The sequence below is a fragment of the Euleptes europaea genome, chromosome 8 (genome assembly GCF_029931775.1).
Source record: "Euleptes europaea isolate rEulEur1 chromosome 8, rEulEur1.hap1, whole genome shotgun sequence".
In the NCBI taxonomy this organism is placed as follows: domain Eukaryota; kingdom Metazoa; phylum Chordata; class Lepidosauria; order Squamata; family Sphaerodactylidae; genus Euleptes; species Euleptes europaea.
In genome coordinates this window covers 57,562,317-57,583,444 of record NC_079319.1, presented here as the reverse complement: position 1 = coordinate 57,583,444, position 21,128 = coordinate 57,562,317, and the positions used below count along the sequence as shown (strand labels likewise).

The window sequence follows — 21,128 nt, the reverse complement described above, 5'->3', positions numbered from 1 at the left end:
AGAGGAAAAAGCTGGACATGAGTCAGTAAAATATTAAAGGCTTGGCATGTCTGCAGGCTGTGCAGATACACAGTGTTTAAGCTTAGGAAGAAGAGTTGGGTTTTATATGCAGACTTTCTCTACCTTTTAAGGAGAATTGTAAGGCTTACAATCTCCTTCCCTTCCTTTCCCCATAACAGACACCTTGTGAAGTAGGTGAGGCTGAGAGAGTTCTAAGAGAATTGAGACTAGCCCAAGGTCACCCAGAGGGGTTCATGTGCAGGAGAGGAGAATCAAACCCGGTTCTCCAGCTTAGAGTCCACCGCTCTTAACCACCACACCATGCTTGTGTAACATTCTTACACAAGGCTTGAGTCATGTTTAAGTCCTTATAGCTCTGCAACCTCATTTTGACAGAGGGATTCATTTGTGTGATAGAGGAATCACTCCCACCCAACGTGAAGCACCAGCATATTATGACATCAGGCATATTTTAGAAACACATAAGAGAGAATACAAAGAAAGCATTCTCTTCCAGAAGCAGGAACCTTACCCAAAACTATTCTTATCAAACAGCAAGGTACCTAGAGATTAACGTTACTAGATATGTCTAGAAATGTGTTTGGGTATGGAGAGGATGTGATAGCACTCCTTTACTCACTTATATTCCACTAGTTCTTTCTCGCTAATCCCCATTCCTTCCCTCCTTATTGCAAGGCAGACATTCCTCTTTCAGCATTTGAATCCTGGGGCGAGCCTTTCCAGGCCCGTGAACGCACCAACAACTTACCTCGCTATTTAGACGTGTCCAGTACTCAAGCATCCAACATGACTTTAAATTTCTGTTCCCACCGAGCCGCCTTTCTCAGCTGTATTTGATAAGCCAGGATCAAATGAAGACCGGTGCGCTCCCATGCATGCCCAGTTGGAGCTCGAAGCAAGGACAGCAATTGGTCCAGCGTCAGTTAGGGAGGCGGGGGGAGTGGGGGGGCTGGCAGCAGGAAGTGGATTGAAGACAGATTGCATGTTCACACTTTAAGGCTCCGGGTGAGGAAAACGTTTCATTTTATTAATTCGCCGTATAAGCGAATGCTCTTAACGTGGAGAAATTGTGCTTCTGGAGATGTCTCTGGAATCCTTCGGTTGAGATGAAGTGTGAACATGCAAGGAAACCCCGCAGAAATCGGAGCTGCAAACGTGCAGTGTGGACATGGTTCAGGTTCCAGAGGTGTATCAGAAGCACAGCTGGTAAGCTCCTGGCCACAGACAGGGTGTTTGAGCATGGGTGCCAACTGCAATGTCACCAATTACTGGATCCTATGACCCTAATCTACTAAGTGAGGAGTCTTCCTTAGTTGGATCCAAAGCTTTGCTTCCCCATGGAAAAGGCTTTACCAGCAGACCTCACCACTATACAGCAAACAGAAAGGAAGACTCTCTGGATTCCTTCACTCAGTGACAGTGCCGCAGTTTTCCCTCACGCTATAAGAAGGCGGGCAAACTTTCTCATACCTCCATGTTACCCTGAGAATTCTCTTGCTTCTACTATCTCACAGAATTTTCTCATTAAAATGCACAGTTTGAGTAACACCATGTTCTTCGTAGAAATATCACTGATCTTGACCCATTTATGTTCTATTTTTCTTGTCCTCTCCTTTCCTTCCATCTTGAGTTTATTTTATAGTCTTGATTTTTCCCTCTCTTCTTCAAAAGATAATAAGGGAAGCTGGGAAAGAAGCTGGTATGGAAACAGTGATATAGGAACAGAGGCTTTTGAGGGGGGAAGTGAATTACCTGAAGAGATTGTACATAGAACAAAACTATGGTGAAAAATCTTGAGAACAAGGGAGTAACAGAGACCTCAAATGAAGGGGCATGAGGCAAATATTCTGGGAAGAGACTATTTTTAATACAGTGAACTTTTTAGAGGATAATACTGGGGGAGAAAATTGCTATGCTCATGGCATCTGGTAGACAAGTATACTCCATACACTGGGACAGAGGTACAAATTTAGATGACTTCCTATAGTAGCATCTTGCATTTTGGCCTGCTTTGTATACTAATAAAAACAACACATGGAGTCATTTCAAGGCAGCCTTGACTGAAAACGGAGGTAGACTAGTGATAACACTCCATCTATTGAGCAGCACCATCTTGTGGTGAACGTAGTGACTCTTTGTGCAAACTTAAATCCAGGGACACACCGTTGAATAGACACCCTAAATGGGAGATGACAGTTTCCTTCTGAGAAGAGTAAGTCTACTCAATCAGTAAGAATATCAACTCATAAGTTAACAGATCAAAATTGAAAATCAGGTCAACTACCTATAAACCCATCACTGTTCAGTGTTAACTAGAGTAAATGGGTTCATTTACCAACACTTTCACACAGCCCAAATAATGCACTTTCAATCTGCTTTCAATACACTTTGAAGGTGTATTTTACTGTGTGAACTGGCAAAATCCACTTGCAAACAATCGTTAAGGTGCACTGAAAGTGGATTGAAAGTGCATTATTTGGGCTGTATGAAAGTGTCCCAAGACTTATTCCATGCATAGTTATTTGGAGGTTAAATTGCTTTCCTGGTGATAACATAATGCCTGCCTAGAGATTCCCTGAGTGCCTGCCATCTTGGATCACTTACTGTGTCCATGTGTGAACTCTACCGCAGAGAACCAACTTTTCCATTATTGTTTACTGATAATTTAAGAGAAACCATTCAAAAACTCCCGACTTTCCTAGTACCTGACAATATTCAACTTACGTCAACCTTCAGTTCACAATTTGTTTACGAATTATCAAGTGATTTATGGTCTCATTATCTCAGTTTGATAGACCATATAAACTCCTCCTAATGGCTTTTAATTTATCAGGTTATCAACTGAAAGCCTTTCATGCTCACCATTAACAGCTGAACATATGAATGAGAAGTAAGCTGATCATAAAGCATGTCCAGAAATTACTCACTTTAAATTTTATTTTTACCTGTGACATACAGTGCCTGTTTCTTAGAGGCTGCATCCGAAGAACAATTACAACATGTTTAATATTCTATTGCATCCCACAGATTGGATAGGGAACGTTACAATGAAAGCACAGGTTTCACATTGCATAAACACAGTTTACACTGCATCTGAGTGTACAAATAAGTCATATTGGATAATTTATAAGCCATTTAACGTGGTAACATTGGACTACATTTCAGCATCTTCATGCAAACCAGTACTTGCTTTGGCTCTTGAAAGGTTGGCATTATTCTCCAAAAATTTCCTCCTTAATGAATTTTCCATCTGAGGCAAAAGTAGTGTGCAAATAGCTTGGAACACAAACTAAGCAGTGATTTTTTTTTAAAAAAACCCAATAACTATTAATAATGGCAATAGCATTTCCATGACATTTTGTTAGATAAAATAAAGGTCATATGGAGACTACCCACTGCAAGCTATACCAACCTTGGCAAATTTCAGTACTGACAGCATCACTGCTATCCAGTTTTAAGGTACTACTTTCTTCTCACATATATTTGACTTTATGGCCCTGGGCTTCACCATGTACCATGAAAAAGGAAGCTTTTAACTTAGACCTAGGTTCAAAATTCTTACAGAGTGACTACCTTCTCTCCACAAACTTCCTGAACTTTCTGAACAAAACTCCTGAACAGTACATTATTCACTATACAGACCTATTCTCACCCAATATGACCAATTGCAGGTCTGTGCTGTACAAAAAACATGCTCCCACTGTTACCCGTAAAAGAATACGACTCTCAAGTGTCCCAAGATCTATATTGCCCCAATCCGTAGCAGATGTGCTCCAATTCACACTTCTGATTGTGCACGCTGATCCATTCATTTGGGAGAGGGAGCTTTGTGTACATGTATCGTACATAAGTACGCAGCGTTGCCTTTTCAAGAGAATGGGGGAACTGCTGTGCTCTGTACTACCTTATTCCATAGTGGTATAAATACCTAAAAGGGAATGGTGTTCCTGATGTAGGATCAATTCATTCTTACACACAAAATTACTACCGGAATGTTAGAGAAAACACTTCAAGATCCTTCTGCTGTGGCATATTTCTCATCTCTGTACTGATTTTACAGAGTTAAACAGAGTAATATTATTCAGTACAATATGAAGAACAATTTGCAGACATCTTTAAAACCCGCAAAGGTTCCTCTGTACTCAAACAGGGATACAAACACTGAAAACAGCAGCACTGTTTTACATCTAACTAGAGTTGTACGAAATCATTTGTGTTATTTAAAGTACGGTTGTATGGGACCCACTTTGTCAAACAGCTGAAGATTTTAAAGTTAAAAAGTATTTACTAGCCAAATACTCAGCAGGCGTCTTCTACAGTTTTATCCAGAGAGGTGTTACACTGACAACCAATAGTTACCACATTCACACATCTGAAAAACTGAGGGTGCTCTCTTGAAATTACAGAGCTCCTCTATCTTTTACAGAGACACGTCTCACCCAATATTATATTCACACAAGAACAGCAGAGATACTTGTCAGAGATTTTTAAGATAATCTCAAATAATTCAGTATTATTTAAAAAAAAACACATAACCCTTCAGCATTAAAACTTCATGTTCTTCAAACTCCAAGTTTTCATGGGGCTATTTAATGTGATCTAGGAACATTTAACAAATGCCCTGAAACTAGACTTTGGAGAACTACAGAAGACAAATGCTCTCTCTCTCTCTCCAACAATCTCTTTTTCAGAAGACTACAACACTCAAATTCTTCATTGAGGAGATGCGCTACAAAGTTGATTTAAGAATGTAACTTCAAATGCTCCAAGGTAGTAGGTACAGCCATGCTTTTTAATAGGTACCTCCAAAGCTGCCGAGTCATTATTATCCTTCCAGTTTCATGATTGTAATAAAGCGGTGGTGAGTCAGGTACCTCTGAAATTGCTTAGTCAGATATTTGAGAAAAGTAGCGAATTGGAGTTAGCAAAGTCCACCTGCGTATTCATCATCGTCTTCATTTTCACGGGAAGATGCTACTCCTTGTCCTTCTGCTTTGCCCTGTGAAGCAACTGGGGACTTCTTCTTTATACCTCCTCCGGGGACACCCAGGGAGAGACCAAGCTTGGCATACTAGCAAAGCAAAACAAGAAGTAGTAGTAGTAGTGTCTTAAATCACCCTGATCAGCTCAGTCTGAACTCCAAACACACACCTGCCATTAAATCAGCAGGACAGTCAATGCCTACGCACCAGCTTGAGTAATAACTAGTGTACATCTTATTGGTACTCAGTGGAGGCACCATGGAAGAACAGAGAGGTATTAACTCTATACTACTTCTTGAAATAAGAGTACATAGTTTGGAACTCTCTCTTTGGCAGCTGATCCATTTTTTAGCCTAAGAGAAAGGCACAATCCCACCCACCCCCCTGCATGTACTAGAACTGCCCAATGTCCTAATGCCCCAATGCTGTACATTTCCCAGCCAACCATCACTGGTGTGGTGGGGCCAATGCTTAGCATGATGAAGCAATGACATGGGTGCTCCAAGAGATGTTACAGAGGCAGCAAACTCAATATGGGAATGGCCATTTTCAGCAGCAACCCTTCACATCCTACAGGTTACTCCACCAGAAGTCACCATGCCTGTATTTCACATTATGACTTTTATTTATTCCACTGTCCAAAACTGGGTATCTATTGGTAAAGGGTTAAGCAGAAAGGGCTGAGCTGGGATAGAAGCCTCTTCCATAAAGTCTGTAAAGACCTACCTAATGCCAGGAAGTTTCTTCCCAGCTGTCTAAGATTGTTCCACCTAGACCACTGGAGAATTGGTTTTTTTTTGTAATTTTACTTACTTTGAATAAACATTCTCAAAATGTCTTCTGCCCACACCTTCCGGAAAAACCCCCACAGAGCCATGCTAAGAAGACTTTCCTGAGGGTAAGCCCCATTTAATAGACCTGAATGGGATTGCTCTCTGAGCCTGCCATCTGTTAATCTGGTCCTTGAACCCCAAAGAACTCCAGTCTGATTACTCTGGAAGAACCCAGAGTTTGGCCTGCTACAGGCCTAAGTATGATGGACAAAAAGAACTTTTTGTAAGCTGAAGCAGCCGAACCATGTGATCTCAGGAGCTGGAGGCTGTGAAGATGAGACTGTAACAGTATGTGGAATGGAAAGACAGAGGAGGCATGAGCATAAACCTGAAGTGCCACAAGTTACTCGTATGACCCAGCAACCTTGAGCATGCTCCCATGTGGGGATAGAGACGGGATGGACAGGGTTGCCTCTGTTGAAGGACAAGAAAGGGGGTTTCCTTTAAAAATACTGGTGATGGTGAATCCACCCCTCACCCAAGAAAATGATACCATAATTGGAGAAGCAGGGAAAACATGTCACGTTTCCCAAGGACAGGAGGGGCCGTCTCTGATTAATGAGAAGTTGCGTAAAAGTCTAGATCAGAGCACACTAAAGGATCAGACTTTCCCCTCTGAGATTCTAAAACTTCACTCTAACCCAAACCTAGTCCTACCCCCTTCCCTGAGGCTTTTCTCTCTTTGCTGTCTAGCTCTTCTCATGTTGGTCTATGGCTTTGGTTCTTAAGGCTTTCATCTGGGAACTCCAGAGGAAGAAAAAAGGTAGCTATGCAAATGACTTTAGAATAAGATAGATATCTGGAAGAACTCAAGAGCCAAACTACACATTATAAGAGCCACGGCTTCAATCTGAGGCTGCCGATGTCATTTTACAGAAGAACTTGGCCATTTAAAAAATGGCACCCGAGTGGGGTGGGGGACCAGGTGATCGTGTTCAGCCCTGCTTTGGTACTTCAAAAAGTGGGTGGGGGCACAAGATCTTCCCCCACACCATGGGCCTGAGATGAAGCCCTTGTGGCATTTTTAAATGGTCAAATTCTCCTGTAAAACGGCATTGGCAGCAACAGGTTGAAACTGGGAATTTAGGCTATTACATATTTTATTGTTGTATAATTAATACATTTCAACTCTACGATATTTAATTGCTCCACCTGAAATGCATTATAAATTTGTACAATTTTCTCCACTGCCCACTTTCTATGTGCTTTTAAAGCTATTCTCGATTGGACTTAATGTTACTTTATTTGCCTGGTTGTGCACTGTAATAAACCATTTTCGTTTATTTTGATCAACTAATGAGTGTGTGTGTGTGTGAGGTTCTCACTGGTCAGTGTTGGCCAAGTGGGGCAAATCGGGAAAACGATAGAATAATTGGAGAAGCAGGGAAAACTTGTCCGGGTCCCCCCTGTCCTTGGGAAACGTGACTTTCACCAACTTACATCATTGTCCATGTACTTAAAGAGTGGTGAATTGCAGACATCACACACTTGATCCTGGTCCTGCTGATCAAACCCTTCTAGTAGCTGCTCTAGGGCTGCACAGTCTTCACTTTCTCTGAAGCCTGGTATGCTAGAAAAACAATTTGAAAAGTTCATTCATTTAGTCAGCCTCCCTCAAGCTTAAGAAATCAGATTTCCAAGCAGGGTACAAATGAGTAAAGGAAAAATACAACTGTACAACTTGATATTGTGAATGGATACGGGGGGGGGGGGGGGAGAGAGATCATTTATTTCTCCAAATGGTGACTTTTCAGAAACAGTGCATTGGCAAACGGCATTGGCATAGAAACCTAAAGAAACACTGAGCCCGTGAGGAAAATAAAGGTCTCACCTGTAGCTTTCCCTGACACATTTTTCTGCAGCAACGTAGTCGTTTCTGTGAAGATGAACCAAGACTTGAGCAATAGTTTTCTAAAGAATAAAAGACATGACTTAATCACTCTCTAGTAACAAAATGATGTTTCATGTTCTTCTGAGAATGTGCAACCATTAAAGCACTAAAAATAAGGAGTTACTTTAATAATTTTAGAGCACTCTAAATCCCTTAAACAACTGGCCTATCTCAGTTTACTGGAAGAGCAGAAGAGAAAAAAATATGAAGTATGCCTCCCACCATCTGCATGTAGATACACATTATAGGCATTCAAGGAAGGCGTCACAAGGATTTTATTGCTATCAAGACAAAAGAAAACACTCCAAAAATTTGCTGCTTGTGAGAACTTAATATTGGTGGATTACTTGCTTACACTGTTAGGTTATTTCTGTTTCTTCATGCAACTATGCAGCATGGCCATAATTATACACGTTCAGCAGCAAACTTGATGGTTTTGTACAATGTGATTTTCTCCCAATGCTACAATAACAGCATTTTAGCTGAAAATTGATAAGGCAATGAAAATGACATCTGAAATTGCACCCCAATAAATTCTGCAGTTATCCTACGATGTATCAAAGGAAAACAAAATTTCTTGCACCAATGCCACAGATATTCAGAAGTTTCTAAAGTCTACCCAATTTTTACAATTCAAACATTATGTAATAAACTCATTCTCTTCAAGCTCCTGCTATCCCAAGCTTCCAAATGAAACTTTAAAAAGAACCGTAACGCAAGAAGAAAAAGAACAGAACAAAAGAACATAACACAAAGCTTCCAACTGCGTGTGTGAAATCTGCAGATGTTTCAACGTAAAATATTCTGAAGCACAACAATCAAGTAAAGCATTACGATTACCCCCAGATTCAGAAAACACGTCCAACAGGCATTATATACCTTGTAACATGTTGGGTAGTTTTCAATATCTTTATAAATACTCTTTTCCTTCTGCAAAGAAGCTGCGGCTTCATCCAGCCTGAAATACAAGACGACAATTGGCAAAGCCACACCAGTCTACAGTCTTTGAAGCAACAGAAATCCAGAAGGAAGCTCTCTACAACCAATTGTTCCTTTTCAGACCAAGCAAAAGTCATGAGCTCTCAACAACTGTTGAGAGTGCCAATACGAGAGCAAGGCTGGTCTCATAAAAGATTTTTTAACATAATCGTATGAGCCCTGAACCGTGTAGAGAGTACTGTTGCCAACCTCCAGGTACTAGATGGAGATCTCCTGCTATTATAACTGATCTCCAGCCGACAGATCAGTTCACCTGGAGAAAATGGCCGCTTTGGCTGTTGGACTCTATAGCATTGAAGTCCCTCCACTCCCCAAACCCCACCCTTTTCAGGTTCCGCCTCAGGCTCCCGGTGGCTAAGAGGAACCTGGCAACCCTAGTAGGGGGTGATGTCACTGAAACCCTTCCAGATGAATTTATGAAATCTATGCACTCTCTCACACTATCCATAATCCAGCCCTAGTAGCAATGTCCCCAAATCCAAGCACCCAAAGCCGTTTTGCTTATGGAGAGACAAGCATGTTAATTTTCTTTGGTTTCATTTTAACAAACAGGGAAACGTCCACTCCTGGGGCACGCAACAAATAGTTCACGGGTCACTGGCAGCCCACAAGGGGTAAGCTCTGCAGACCATGGCCCTGGCACCCATAATCTGCCCCTTACCACCATCCCCGTGAGACATCCTTTGAGGCCAGGAGATACAGTTGCTCTGACAACTGCAATGCCTTGGCATCGTGGAGAGATGCCAGTTTAAAGGAGGTACCTCTCAATGGAACCAGGGTGCTGTGATCATGGCAACCACAGCGCCCCACCTGGTTGTGGTAGGGAACATGGCTGTTGCCTCCTGCAAGGTATCTAGATCTCCTACTAAAGATGTCCAGGATTTCACAGTTGCTGGGGCAACTGCTTGACTTGTAGAAAGACACAGATTTCTCTTTGCAAGCAGTGCCTTTCAGTGCAGCTGTAATCACCAGAGGTTTCCCCTCCCAAACGGCAATCACAATGCCACTTCCCAGATGTGAGAGAGGCAGTGTTCTGATATCCCTCCTTACCCAAGAAACTTCTACTGCATCTCAGAAGAGACACAGCTCAAGTGGGTAGGGGTTCAGAATACCACCTCTCTCAGTTAGGAGGCAATTTTCTGAAGCTGCACCCACTTGAGAGACTTTTGTTGCAATGGAAGTGCATTCGGAATGCCACCTCCCAGCAGATAAGATACGGACTATCATTCCCTGCCACTAGGGATGCTGTAGTCACTAGCCAATAGATCCCCTTGACAACCGAAAAACTACATTCTACATGTCACACTAAAACAAGAAATCAGTCATAGGAGATGCAGTCTACAGGCAAAATCAAAATTATAAATATTGTGAGAATGTTATCCAGCTCACATGCAGGAATTTAGTGACTGGTGTTTCCTTCTTGTGCAAAAAGCTACTTTAGATGGTAATACTGTCAAAAAGATTCATTTTTAAAAATGTTTGTCAATGCACACCTCCGACCTCTGACCAGAAGTCTTGAAGCTTTTCCATACATTTCAACTGACTGTCGTAAACGTTCTTCATTCTAGAGGAGAAAATACATGTTATTACCTTTATACCTGATATAACTCAAGTTAAGACATATGAACTGCATTTGTTATGACATTTTGCCCAAGATCATTAGCCTGACCAAGATCCTGATAAGGGAAAAGCAGTATGGCTTTTGCAAAGAGAAGTCCTGCCTCACCAACCTTTGGCATTCTTTGAGGAGGTTAACAAACATGTGGCTAAGAGCATTCTGGTAAACATCATATAATTGGAACTCCAAAAGCCTCCTGAGTAATCTTAGCAGTCTTGGGATAAGAGGAGGGGGGTCTTATTATGGATTAAAAGTGGATTAAGAGAGGAGAAACAGAGGAGCAGGACTGAACAGACAGCTTTCCCAATGGAGGGAAGTGAGCAGCGGGTTCCCACAAGGATAAGTATTAGGACTGGTGCTATTTAATTTGTTCACAAATTATTTTAAACTGAGGATGAGAAGAGCAGTAGCCAAGTTTGCAGATGATACCAAATCATTCACAATGGCAATCAAGGCAGATAGGAGAGATCCTCCTGAAGCTCTTCACAAATTGGGCGAGTAGGTGAAAAAGTGGCAAATGAAGTTCACTGTAGGCAAGCACAATGTAGGTAAGTGGAACAAAACAATTATACTAAGCCAGATGGACCACTGGGTCAGATCCAGCAGGGCTCTTCTTATGCTCTTATGACTGCCAAAGCGTGGCACCAATTTTCTTTTCGGCTGAAGTTTAAGTTTTGCAGTTCACTTCTGTGGCTTGCACTATACAAAGCAAATGGCGTTATGTTGATGAAAGTGGAGAGTCATGTAAAGGGGTAGGAATGACTTTAATAGATACATGAGGCTCTACCTCAGAGCATTCACACCTGCCTAACATGCCCCCAACTGCTCCCATTCACATTTTAAACATTATTTTCTACTTTCTTTTTCAAGCTTGCTTTCATGAAGAACACTGATTTATGGTTTCGGAGAACTTACTTCAAACACTGATGCCGTCTGCTGATATAGCTGAATGGCCTTGCTTGGATCTATATTTTCTATTACCCTGAAATAAAGTTTCAAAGCTTTCATTCAATTTAATAGTTAAAAAAAAACTACAAGAATCAAACTTATTTTCTCGTCAGGAACCTTTGAAAATATCCAATCCTAGCAAACTTACTTCCCAGCCCGATCTAGCGCTATAGCTGCTGTGTCCGGTGTCCCGTTCTCCAGATACATCATACTGGCTTTCTCTATCAGTTCTATTGCTTCATAATGTTTTTGCATTTCCTGAAGGACAAAGGAAGAAGTCCAAGTATGCCAGGACCAGCATTAAATATGATGAAATTATTTGGTTATAGATCTCAATGTTATCACAATATTAAGCATTTAAGACACTAAGTTTTGCCAATCCCTATAATCAAAAACCATAACGCAGACCTTTAAAAGGATAAAGGAATTCCAGCAGCAAAATTCATTGAACTACACAGTCTACAAAAGAAAGAAACTGAATTTGGGCAACTTCACAAACCACTTGGATTGTCACTTGAATGTGTGAACTAACTCCACTGAAAAATAGCACACATGGTAAGATGCAAAATATCTGTCTGGGAGTTTATTCTGTGTTGGCTCATTCACACATTTAAGTCATACTAGCTGCTACATCTCACAAATGATGAATATACATTTGTGAATCAGCCCCTGTAACACTGAAAAAGAACAATTTGGGCATAGTGCGTTAGTAAACAATTTGTTGTTAAGGTGAAAGGAGAAACAAGAAAGAACTCCACTACAAATGCTTTTATTCTATAAGGATAGATGTGTATATATATAAAACACATGCACTTTATGCTTCTAAGTATAAATGGGCAGTAATCCCAAGCAGCCTCGACACAAACTACAGCCATCAAAATCAGCAGGCTTACTTGTAAGTAAGCTTGCTTGGGAATGATTACAAGAGTGCTCAAGTATAAAGCCTTTTATGCACCATTAATCAGGATGGTTTGGGAAAAAAATTGGATTTACTAATGCAGGGATCAGATTTATTTAAAGAGTCATTTAATTGTACGCAGGAAATGTGGCACAGTAGTCAAAAAGCAAAAAAAATCATTACCATTAACTCTAAAGACTACAAAGAGATATAAATCTAAATGTGGTGGACTTTTACAAATATTAAAAGCACAGTTCAATACAAACTTAAATTGTTTAGGCCTGCTAAAATCAAAATGATTAAGCAAGTCTAATTCTATGTTAGCTACTGGCTAATGAATCTCCAATCATGGTATGTCAATTCTAAAAGGCAAGAGGAACATTATACAGGACAAACCCCCCATATTTAGCTTTACCCAAATATCTTCTTATAGGAAGTTTGAACGGAACTGGGCAGTACCTTTAACATCATACCCGCTTGTTCATAAGCCCTGAAAGATAAAAAAAATGGGCTTACATTTATGCCGAAGCAGCATCTCAACACTAAAGAACAAGGGGCAATTAAATATCAGCAAGAGGACCAACTGAGTCTTATTTATGCTAAGATGAATGCATCTTGGAGATATGGGCAGTTCATACAACTGCCCGTTGAGATCTCCACAACTTCCCTTTTCGTACATATGCTCAAGTAAGATGTACTATTTTTCCTTAAAATGTTTTCAGCAGCATCAAAAAGCACTCACTCAACCCTCAACGCTTTGCTTATGCTCAGAGGTCTTCCCATAGACAAATTCAACAGACTATGTAGTATCATGACATCACTACCTAATTCCCTAACAAGGAAAACAGGTTTATAAAGCAGTACCTAGTAGAAACAATGATATCAAACAGATGATGGACTTTGAAAGGTGATTTATTCTCATGACTAAATTATTTTTTCAACAACCATGTCTACATCCTCCCCATTCTTATTTAGTTAACACCTTGAAAATCAAAGTTGGAGACTAACTGGCAGACCCCTACTCACAAATACTATACTTAGTTTCATACTATCATTACTATTTTATCATGTTTTTCTGCTAATTATCATGTTTTTCTGCTAATGATGGCAGAATACCTAGTCAACACTTTTTACTTCTGACAACAACCCCATGAGATAGGTGTGATATATACTGGGTTGGATCCAGACTGAATTTTCCATCTGAGGAATTGTACTTTCCTGCCTCCCCCTTCCTCTGCATCCTGCTGATCTCCATGAAACTGTTCCTGGAAGATAGAGTCCCTAAGGAACAACTTAAGGAAAGTCTGCAGAAGAATGTATGAATTGGAAGATATTTCTATTAGTAGAAAATCCAAGCCATTAACTGCCCCTTGTGCCCTCCATAACCTTTGCAGCTGAGCAAAGATATGAACCAAGGTCTCCCCATCCCATTTTAAGCTGAGGGTTAGCTAACCTGACTGTTTAGGTGCCTCCAAATGTTACAACTGTAGGAAGAGAATATCCTATCAAGTTTCTGCCCCTTCTGTGACATGTATAAGGAAAACAAACATGGGATATAAGAAACTATTTTACACAAGATATTAGAACTATAAGACAATTCAAAAGACTACAATATCAGCAAGCTTCACTGGAAACGAATGTATAACTAATTGTCAAATTCAATTTCCTGTAATGCTTGATTATGCTTTATGAGGTCAGTTGACTGGTTCCCTGTACAAGCCACAGACTATGTCACTATTCCACCAGACAGCAACATCGGGTATGTATCACATGCACTGGAATACTTGGCAAATGACGGCAACATTCATACTTACTTGGCAGCATGGAAAAGACTGGATGTAAATAATTCAAAGTCAAGGATACAAATTAAACATAACAGGCCTTCCTTGAAGGCGTTAATCGCCTTTGAAGACCAGTTGTTTAGGCTGACATTCATATGTAGAAGCTACAAATGGAAGAAAAATACAGATCTAAATGTGTTACTAACAAGTTCAAAATACACTTCACTAGTGATTTTCTCCTTTCCACCATCCACAACTTCATGACTATCTAGGCCAGTGACTCCTTCTGCAACGTGATAAGCTCTTTTTCAAGACAGGCGTTATTTAAAAAGTCAAATACCCCACTGGTCATGAACTATGAGGCAAGGAGAGATTCAAATCTGCCTCACAAAGGCCACTTATGCATGGCTGTTTCCTCGCAGTCACCCCACCGGCTACTTCAGGGCTTTGCTTTGATTATGCTTGCACTTTCTGACTGTCAGAGGTCACTGCACTCTCCCCGCGTGTTTCCCCACATTTTCTGGATGCTGACTAAACACGAACCCAGAAAAAAAGGGCAAAACGTGCAAAAACACGTGGGGAGAGTGAGGCGACCTCTGACGGTTGGAAAATGCAAGCATAATCCATGCAAAGCCCTGAAGAAGTCAGAGAGGTGACCTCGAGGAAACAGCCATGCTTAAATGGCCAAAATGATAGGGGGCGACCCCACATTAAGCGTTGCACAAAATTCTTGAATAGCAGTGAACTCCACCTCCCCATGCATATAAATGAACCTCTCCAGCATGCAAATTCTTACTTTCCCAATTCAGCAGTGCCTACATGCTGTAGTTGTACAAGATCATTCCTGCTTGTGGCACCCACAATACATGCCCGACCATAATCTGGGCCAACCACACAGTTTGGACATAAGGCTAGAGAAACAGATCTTATGCAGGCAGGGTCCGACACACATGGGTATGAGCTACACAATCCGTAACTCTGGAACAACCTGGACTCCATGTAGATTACATGCACTTAGGCCCTCTCTGAATGTTACATTTAATATGATGCCTGGCAAATACAGATATGTTGCTGGGGTGGGCAATGGACAGGCTGGCTGGATGAATATAGGCAATTTGAAGAGGGCTTCAGTACAGAGACCGCAAGGAGCACAGATTTTGAAACTTGGTGATCAAATAGATCAATTCTCCATGTGCATGCAACTACTTTCCCCCAGTGTGTTGAACTCAACTGTTGAAATCTTAGCTAAACCACCCCTAATTCTGGAATACCCCAGAAAATGGAATCAACTTAACTTTAATTAATTTTTTGGTTCCTTGAGTGGGAACATTAAATTAAAAAGATACGCTTTATTGTTTTCATGGGAGATAGCTTCTTTCAAATATGCTTCTTTTGCCTGATCAAATTGTTTGGCATTTTTAAAAGCAACAGCTGCAAAGAAACAAAAAGGAAACATTTGTATTGCATTCTATGTTCTACATGCACTTAAAATGTCTTGTTATCAAGTCATGGCATCTTAAAAATAACATTTACAAGTTGCAGGAGTTTTTTATTGTTACTAGAGCAAAGTGCTTTTCACCCAGATACTGTCATATTTATTACAACTCCACTAATGAAACAAACATATTTCTTAATGGCATTAATGAAATATGCTTTATTGCTAGTTATCTGCATTAATAGGCAGCGATGAAGGTTTTATGGCAAAATTAGAACTGGAAAACTTTCCAGAACATTTTCCAAGGCCCTAAATAGAGTAAGATCTGATTTAGTACTTGTATTTTGAGTTATATTTTGTCAACAAAATTTAAAAGCACCTTATGTCAATGTTATGTCACAATAACAACCAACACTTGAACTGAAACATTTCACAAGGGAAAGAAATTAAGTGTGTTTTAAATGTTATGATCAAACAAATTCAACCCTTTATGTAGAAATTATCTTGTTGGAATAATATTTGTAAAAATGTAAAGCTTTGACTATGGAAGTCAAATGAAAACCAATCAGATTAATTCACACTGGGTTTTTTTTTGGGGGGGGGGTTTGCATCATGGTAACGGAGCTTGAACTGGAAGAGACTTGAAAGAGATTCTGGGACCTTAGTTAGCATTGCCAGCCTCTAGGTGGCATCTGGAGACCTCACACTATTACAATTGATCTCCAGACAACCAAGATCAGTTCCCATGGAGAAAATGGCTACTCTGGATGGTGGACTCTATGGCATTATACCCTGCTGAGGTCCCTCCCCAAACCGTGCCATCCTCAGATCCCTCCTCCAGATCTCCAGGTATTTCCCAACCCAGAACTGGCAAACTGAACTGTAGCGGGCAGCTCAATGAAAACAATGAGTAATTATGAAAAAGCAGTTAAAAGAGCCAACCATGTGCTGGGGATTATTAAGGAAGGAATTGAAAATAAAACAGCTAATATGATAATGTCCTTGGTACAGATTTATTGAGCAGCCTCATTTGGAATTCTGGACACCATATCTCAAAAAATATATTGCTGGGCTGGTAAAGTACAGAAGATGGCAACGAGTGTGATTAAGGGGTTGGAGCACCTTATGAGTAAAGACCAAAGAGTCTGGGACTTTTCAGTATAGAAAAAAGACAGCTAAGAGGGGATATGATAGAGATTTATAAAACTATGCATGGGGTGGAGTAAGCAGAGAGAGAGAACTTTTATCTTTTTGTCCCATAATACTAGCACTCATTGGCACCCAATTAAGTTGATGGCCAATAAATTCAGACTAGACAAAAAGAAATACTTCTTTACTCAACAAGTTGTTAAATTGTGGAATTCACTGCCAGTAACTACTTGCATTTAAAATAGTATTAGATGGATTCATGAAATATAAGTTCATCAATGGCTACTAACAGGATGCCTAAAGGGAACCTCCACACTTAGAGGCAGTAAATCTCCAAATGCCCTGACCTGGATGGCCCAGGCTAGCCTGATCTCGTCAGATCTCAGAAGCTAAGCAGGGTCAGCCCTGGTTAGTACTTGGATAGGAGACCACCAAGAAATACCAGGGTTGCTGTGCAGAGGAAGGCACTAGCAAACCACCTCTGTTAGTCTCTTGCCATGAAAACCGCATAAGGAGTCGCCATAAGTAGGCTGCAACTTGACGGCACTTTAAACACACACACAAATCTCCAAATACCCATGCTATACTGTAACAACAGGGAAAAGCTTGGGCTTCTATGCCCTGATTATTGTCCCTCCAGGGCAACGGGTAGGCCATGGTGTGAAATAGGATGCTGACCCAGATGGACCACTAATCTGACTCAGCAGGGCACTTATGTTTATGCAGGAACATAAAGCATTTGGAAAGTTTTCCACAGAAAACATGTTAATTGCTAATGAGCTATATTAAACAACAAATTTAAGTGCCATCAAAGCCCTCCACAACTCTGAGTAATGAAGAAGACTAGATATAAAACCAAGACCTCTACCCACTACCATGCAATCTGATGTCATCTGTCTTTCGGTCGACAGTACTTTGCAAAGAAACATCCAGCTTTGCAAATATAATGGCTGTTAAACTATTCCTTATTTGGGTCCACAAGAAATGAATGCTTTCAAAGGTACACAGTTACCTTTATAGTTCACGATGGGTATCTGTGTTAGTCTGTCAATAACAGTAGAAACGAGTAAGAGTCCAGTAGCACCTTAAAGACTAACAAAATTTCTGGAGGGTATGAGCTTTCGTGAGCCACAGATCATCTCTTCAGTTACAGATGCTACTGGACTCTTGCTCTTTTCTACCTTTATAGTTCTTTTGTTGATTGTTTTGTATCTAGAAAACCTTTATAAAGTAAACCCACTCAGCCAGACTGTGTTGATATGGGGCTGGATCCAGACTAAATTTTCCATAAGTGGAACAGAACTTTCCTGTTTCCCTTCCTCCCACTACACCCTCTGATCTCCACAAAACGCTGCTCCTGTGGGATGGGGGACCCTGAAGAATGTTATTTATTTATATTATTTATAGTCCACCTTTCTCACTTGGACTCAAGGCGGATTACACAGTGTGAGTCAACACAATTGATGGGACATTCACTAAGCAATGCAATAGCGTTAGGGCTATAGAACCGACCAGAAGTCTAAAAACAGAACTGAAGCAAAGCATAAGTATTAACAAGACACAATTAAATGAAGCAACATTCCACAGTAGGACCCTAGTTTCAGCAAGCAATACACAGTAGTATAGACCAAAGTCTCTAACAATTTTTCCAAGTAAGTTTGTGAATCATTCAGTACAGCACCACTCTATTGCCTGCACAGAAAAGCCCTCTTGAGCATTTCAGTTTTGGCATAGGTTGTAGAAAGCCCTGAGAGTGGGAACCTTCCTGACTTCCTCAGGCAGGCTGTTCCACAAGGTGGGGGCCACAATGGAGAAGGCATGTGTATGGGCAATTGTTGATTTTGCCCATTTGAAGGTTGGCACCTGCAGAAGACCCTGCTCCAATGAGTGAAGCTGTCGTAGCAATGCGTAGGGGGAGAGGTGGTGTAGCAAACATGAGGGTTCAAGGCCATGAAGGGTTTGTATGTGATAGCGAATACCTTAAACTGATGGGCAGCCAGTGAAGTGCCTGCAGGATGAGAGTAAAATGCATGCTCCATCTAGCTCCTGATAATAGCCATGCCATGGCATTCTGCACCATCTGGAGTTTCAAAACTGATTTTGAGGTGAGACTAACATAAAAAACGTTGAAGCAGTCTAGTCTCGATGTTACTGTGGTGTGGATCCAGGTGGCCAGATCAGCCGTATCAAGGTAAGGGACCATCCTTTGGGCTAGGCTGAGTTGGAAGAAAGCCTTTTTTGCAGCTACATTAACTTGCTTCTCCATGTGGGGGGCTAGCAGCAAGAAGGGGCAATCAATGGGAATCGTCAATTTAGCCTAGATTTAAGACATAGTGGTAGTAGCATCCTGTGCTGGGCCATAGGACAAGTAAGTCCTACTTTGCTGTCTTTATCTGCTATACCACTCTGACAACTGCAAAATGTCCTGAACTCCTGCCTGTTACAGTCTATCCCCACCCAATTACATTATGAACATCTGCGCGCATCTGACAATGGCAGTACTCTAAACCAGTCTGTTAGACCACAAAGTGCTTTCACAGTAGATAAGTGAAAACCAGCTGCCTCAAGAAAGCTACACAATACATTCAAGTATACAAAAAATGTCTTTACAATACATACCAGCCTTTGAATATTCGGTAGCTGCACTATCATAGTCTGGTTTCCATTTTAAAAATCCAGTTTTCAGACTGAAATGCAAAATAAATCCAACAATTAATAATAGTCTGTGACAACAACACTGGTGGGAGTTCATATGACAACCTCCACAAACTTGATTGTTGTTCTTAAAGCTTACTTTGAAAGCCCTTCTGTTAGTCTTTAAGGTGTAACCAGACTTTTGTTTGATTTTGCTGTTCTTAAAGCCTGTGTTAATTCCACATGCTGACCTTTAATTCATTTGATGAGATATTGAGTGGGGCATTGCTACTAGATTTATATTTTTTGCAGTCTACTACAAAGAAAAGTCACTGACTGCAACATATACTGTGATATGAATAAAAACTATTTTCTTCAAATACCCAGGCAGTGCAGTATCCAGTTTCAATCCCATACCCCCAGTTTAAAAAGTTGTAAAGGCTTTCGTCTGCACAGTGAAGATCTGTGGTCAGCAATGGGCAGTCCTATGATAAAGAGGCCACACTTATGACTGAACCAGGTATTGTCAAATTTGAAAACTTTGTGAAACAAAATGAAAATGACTAACTCTCTATTAAAGATTCTGAGCTCCCCAGACTGAGAAAGCTGCCCTTCCTAAGTCTTCTTGGGGTGGAAGAGTCAGCAGGAGCTGATGCAGATAAGAATATAAGAAAAGCCAAGGCCCATCAAGCGCAGCAGTCTGTTCACACAGTGGTCAACCATATGCCTCTAGGAAGCCCACAAACATCCTGCTCACGTTCCACAGCACCACAGATGACACTGGGAGCTTCTCAATTTCAGACCCCCTCTTGAACATGACTTCACTAGGCGGCTTTTGGCAAAGACACTCTTTCCCAGCTTCAAGCTCTTATCTGCAATGCGGGGATGATATATTGGCCCACGCTAAAGAGCAGCTATAAGGAAATACTACATATATGCTAAATAATACATAAGAGGCTTTAAAATTCTAGGAAGAAAAATGGATCAAATAATCTAGGAGGAACTGCTAATATCCTCGAGGCTGCAGCGCCTTCTGATCATCGGCACATGAAAATGCTCTTTCCATTCAGGAACCCCGTGTTATAATTGATGCCAAGTCTCCCCCCCCCCCCCGCATAAAAGGGCCGCCTAAAGGTTCCAGGCACACCTCCTGCGCGAGGGGAATTCTGGGATTTGTAGTTCTTGGAAACGGGGCGCTCGGTTCCTTGCGCGGCAGGCACCAGGCTTCACTCCACAGGGGCAGGACAGAAAATGCAACGGACAACCGCCTCCCACCTGAAGATGCGGAGCCACCCGGGGGACCGGCTGCCCTTCCCGCCTCTCCCTCCCCACATACGCTGGCCCTGCTGGAGAACTGCGTCCCTCTGCCCGTCGCCGCCCGGCCGCTCCTTGCCCAGCCCCCACCCCCACCCCGGCCACCTCGCTCGGTCTCGCCCGCTCACTATTTCTCCGCCTTAGCGATGTGCTCCAAGCCTTCGTTGATTTTCTGAGCGGCCATGTCGCCTAACGAGAATTGCAGCAGCCCAACCAGCGGCTGCGTCAGCGGGGTAAGGGAAGCCGCCGGGCCCAAACCTACGCAAAAGGCGGAGTTCGGGGGAAGGGGAACCTTCGCCTGCGGAGTGCGCCTGCGCGAAGAGGTGGCCCAGGGTCTGTAATGAACGGCCTGAAAACTGGTCGGGTTGCCAGCCTCCAGGTAGGGCCTGGAAATCTGGAAGGAGCTCCGTGCAAGAAAGCTTCAGGGGCAGCCCTGCTGGTCTGCAGTAAAACAGCTAAATTGATAAATAAATTACAGCTGGTCTCCAGACTAGAGAGACCAATGCTCTCGGAGAAAATGGCTAAATGCCACATCGCATCCCACTTCAAACTCACTATAGTTTGTGGTAGGGTATGAGCTCCTACCCTACCAGAAAATATTTTTGTTAGTTTTTAAGGTGCTACT

General features: G+C 41.6%; 1 protein-coding gene across 1 annotated transcript; it reads right to left on the bottom strand.

Annotated features, from left to right (window-relative positions):
* Positions 1 to 4,929: 4,929 nt before the first annotated feature.
* Positions 4,930 to 20,745, bottom strand: NAPG (NSF attachment protein gamma). The gene is made up of 12 exons (XM_056854400.1): positions 20,632 to 20,745; positions 19,175 to 19,242; positions 15,318 to 15,402; positions 14,005 to 14,022; positions 12,650 to 12,680; positions 11,441 to 11,550; positions 11,260 to 11,326; positions 10,220 to 10,290; positions 8,607 to 8,685; positions 7,668 to 7,747; positions 7,277 to 7,406; positions 4,930 to 5,092 (listed from the first exon to the last, which is right to left on the bottom strand). Exons 1-12 carry the CDS (start codon positions 20,685 to 20,687, stop codon positions 4,943 to 4,945), a joined length of 945 nt encoding a protein of 314 aa, XP_056710378.1. The 5' UTR covers positions 20,688 to 20,745; the 3' UTR covers positions 4,930 to 4,942.
* Positions 20,746 to 21,128: the final 383 nt, after the last annotated feature.

Coding starts and splice junctions, on each gene's coding strand:
- NAPG (XM_056854400.1), bottom strand. CDS start 20,687: ATGGCCGCTCAGAAAATCAACGAAGGCTTGGAGCACATCGCTAAGGCG. Junction 15,403..19,174: donor TACCGAATATTCAAAGGCTG/GTATGTATTGTA, acceptor GTTTCTTTGCAG/CTGTTGCTTTTAAAAATGCC. Junction 7,407..7,667: donor TGTGTCAGGGAAAGCTACAG/GTGAGACCTTTA, acceptor TTGTTTTTCTAG/CATACCAGGCTTCAGAGAAA.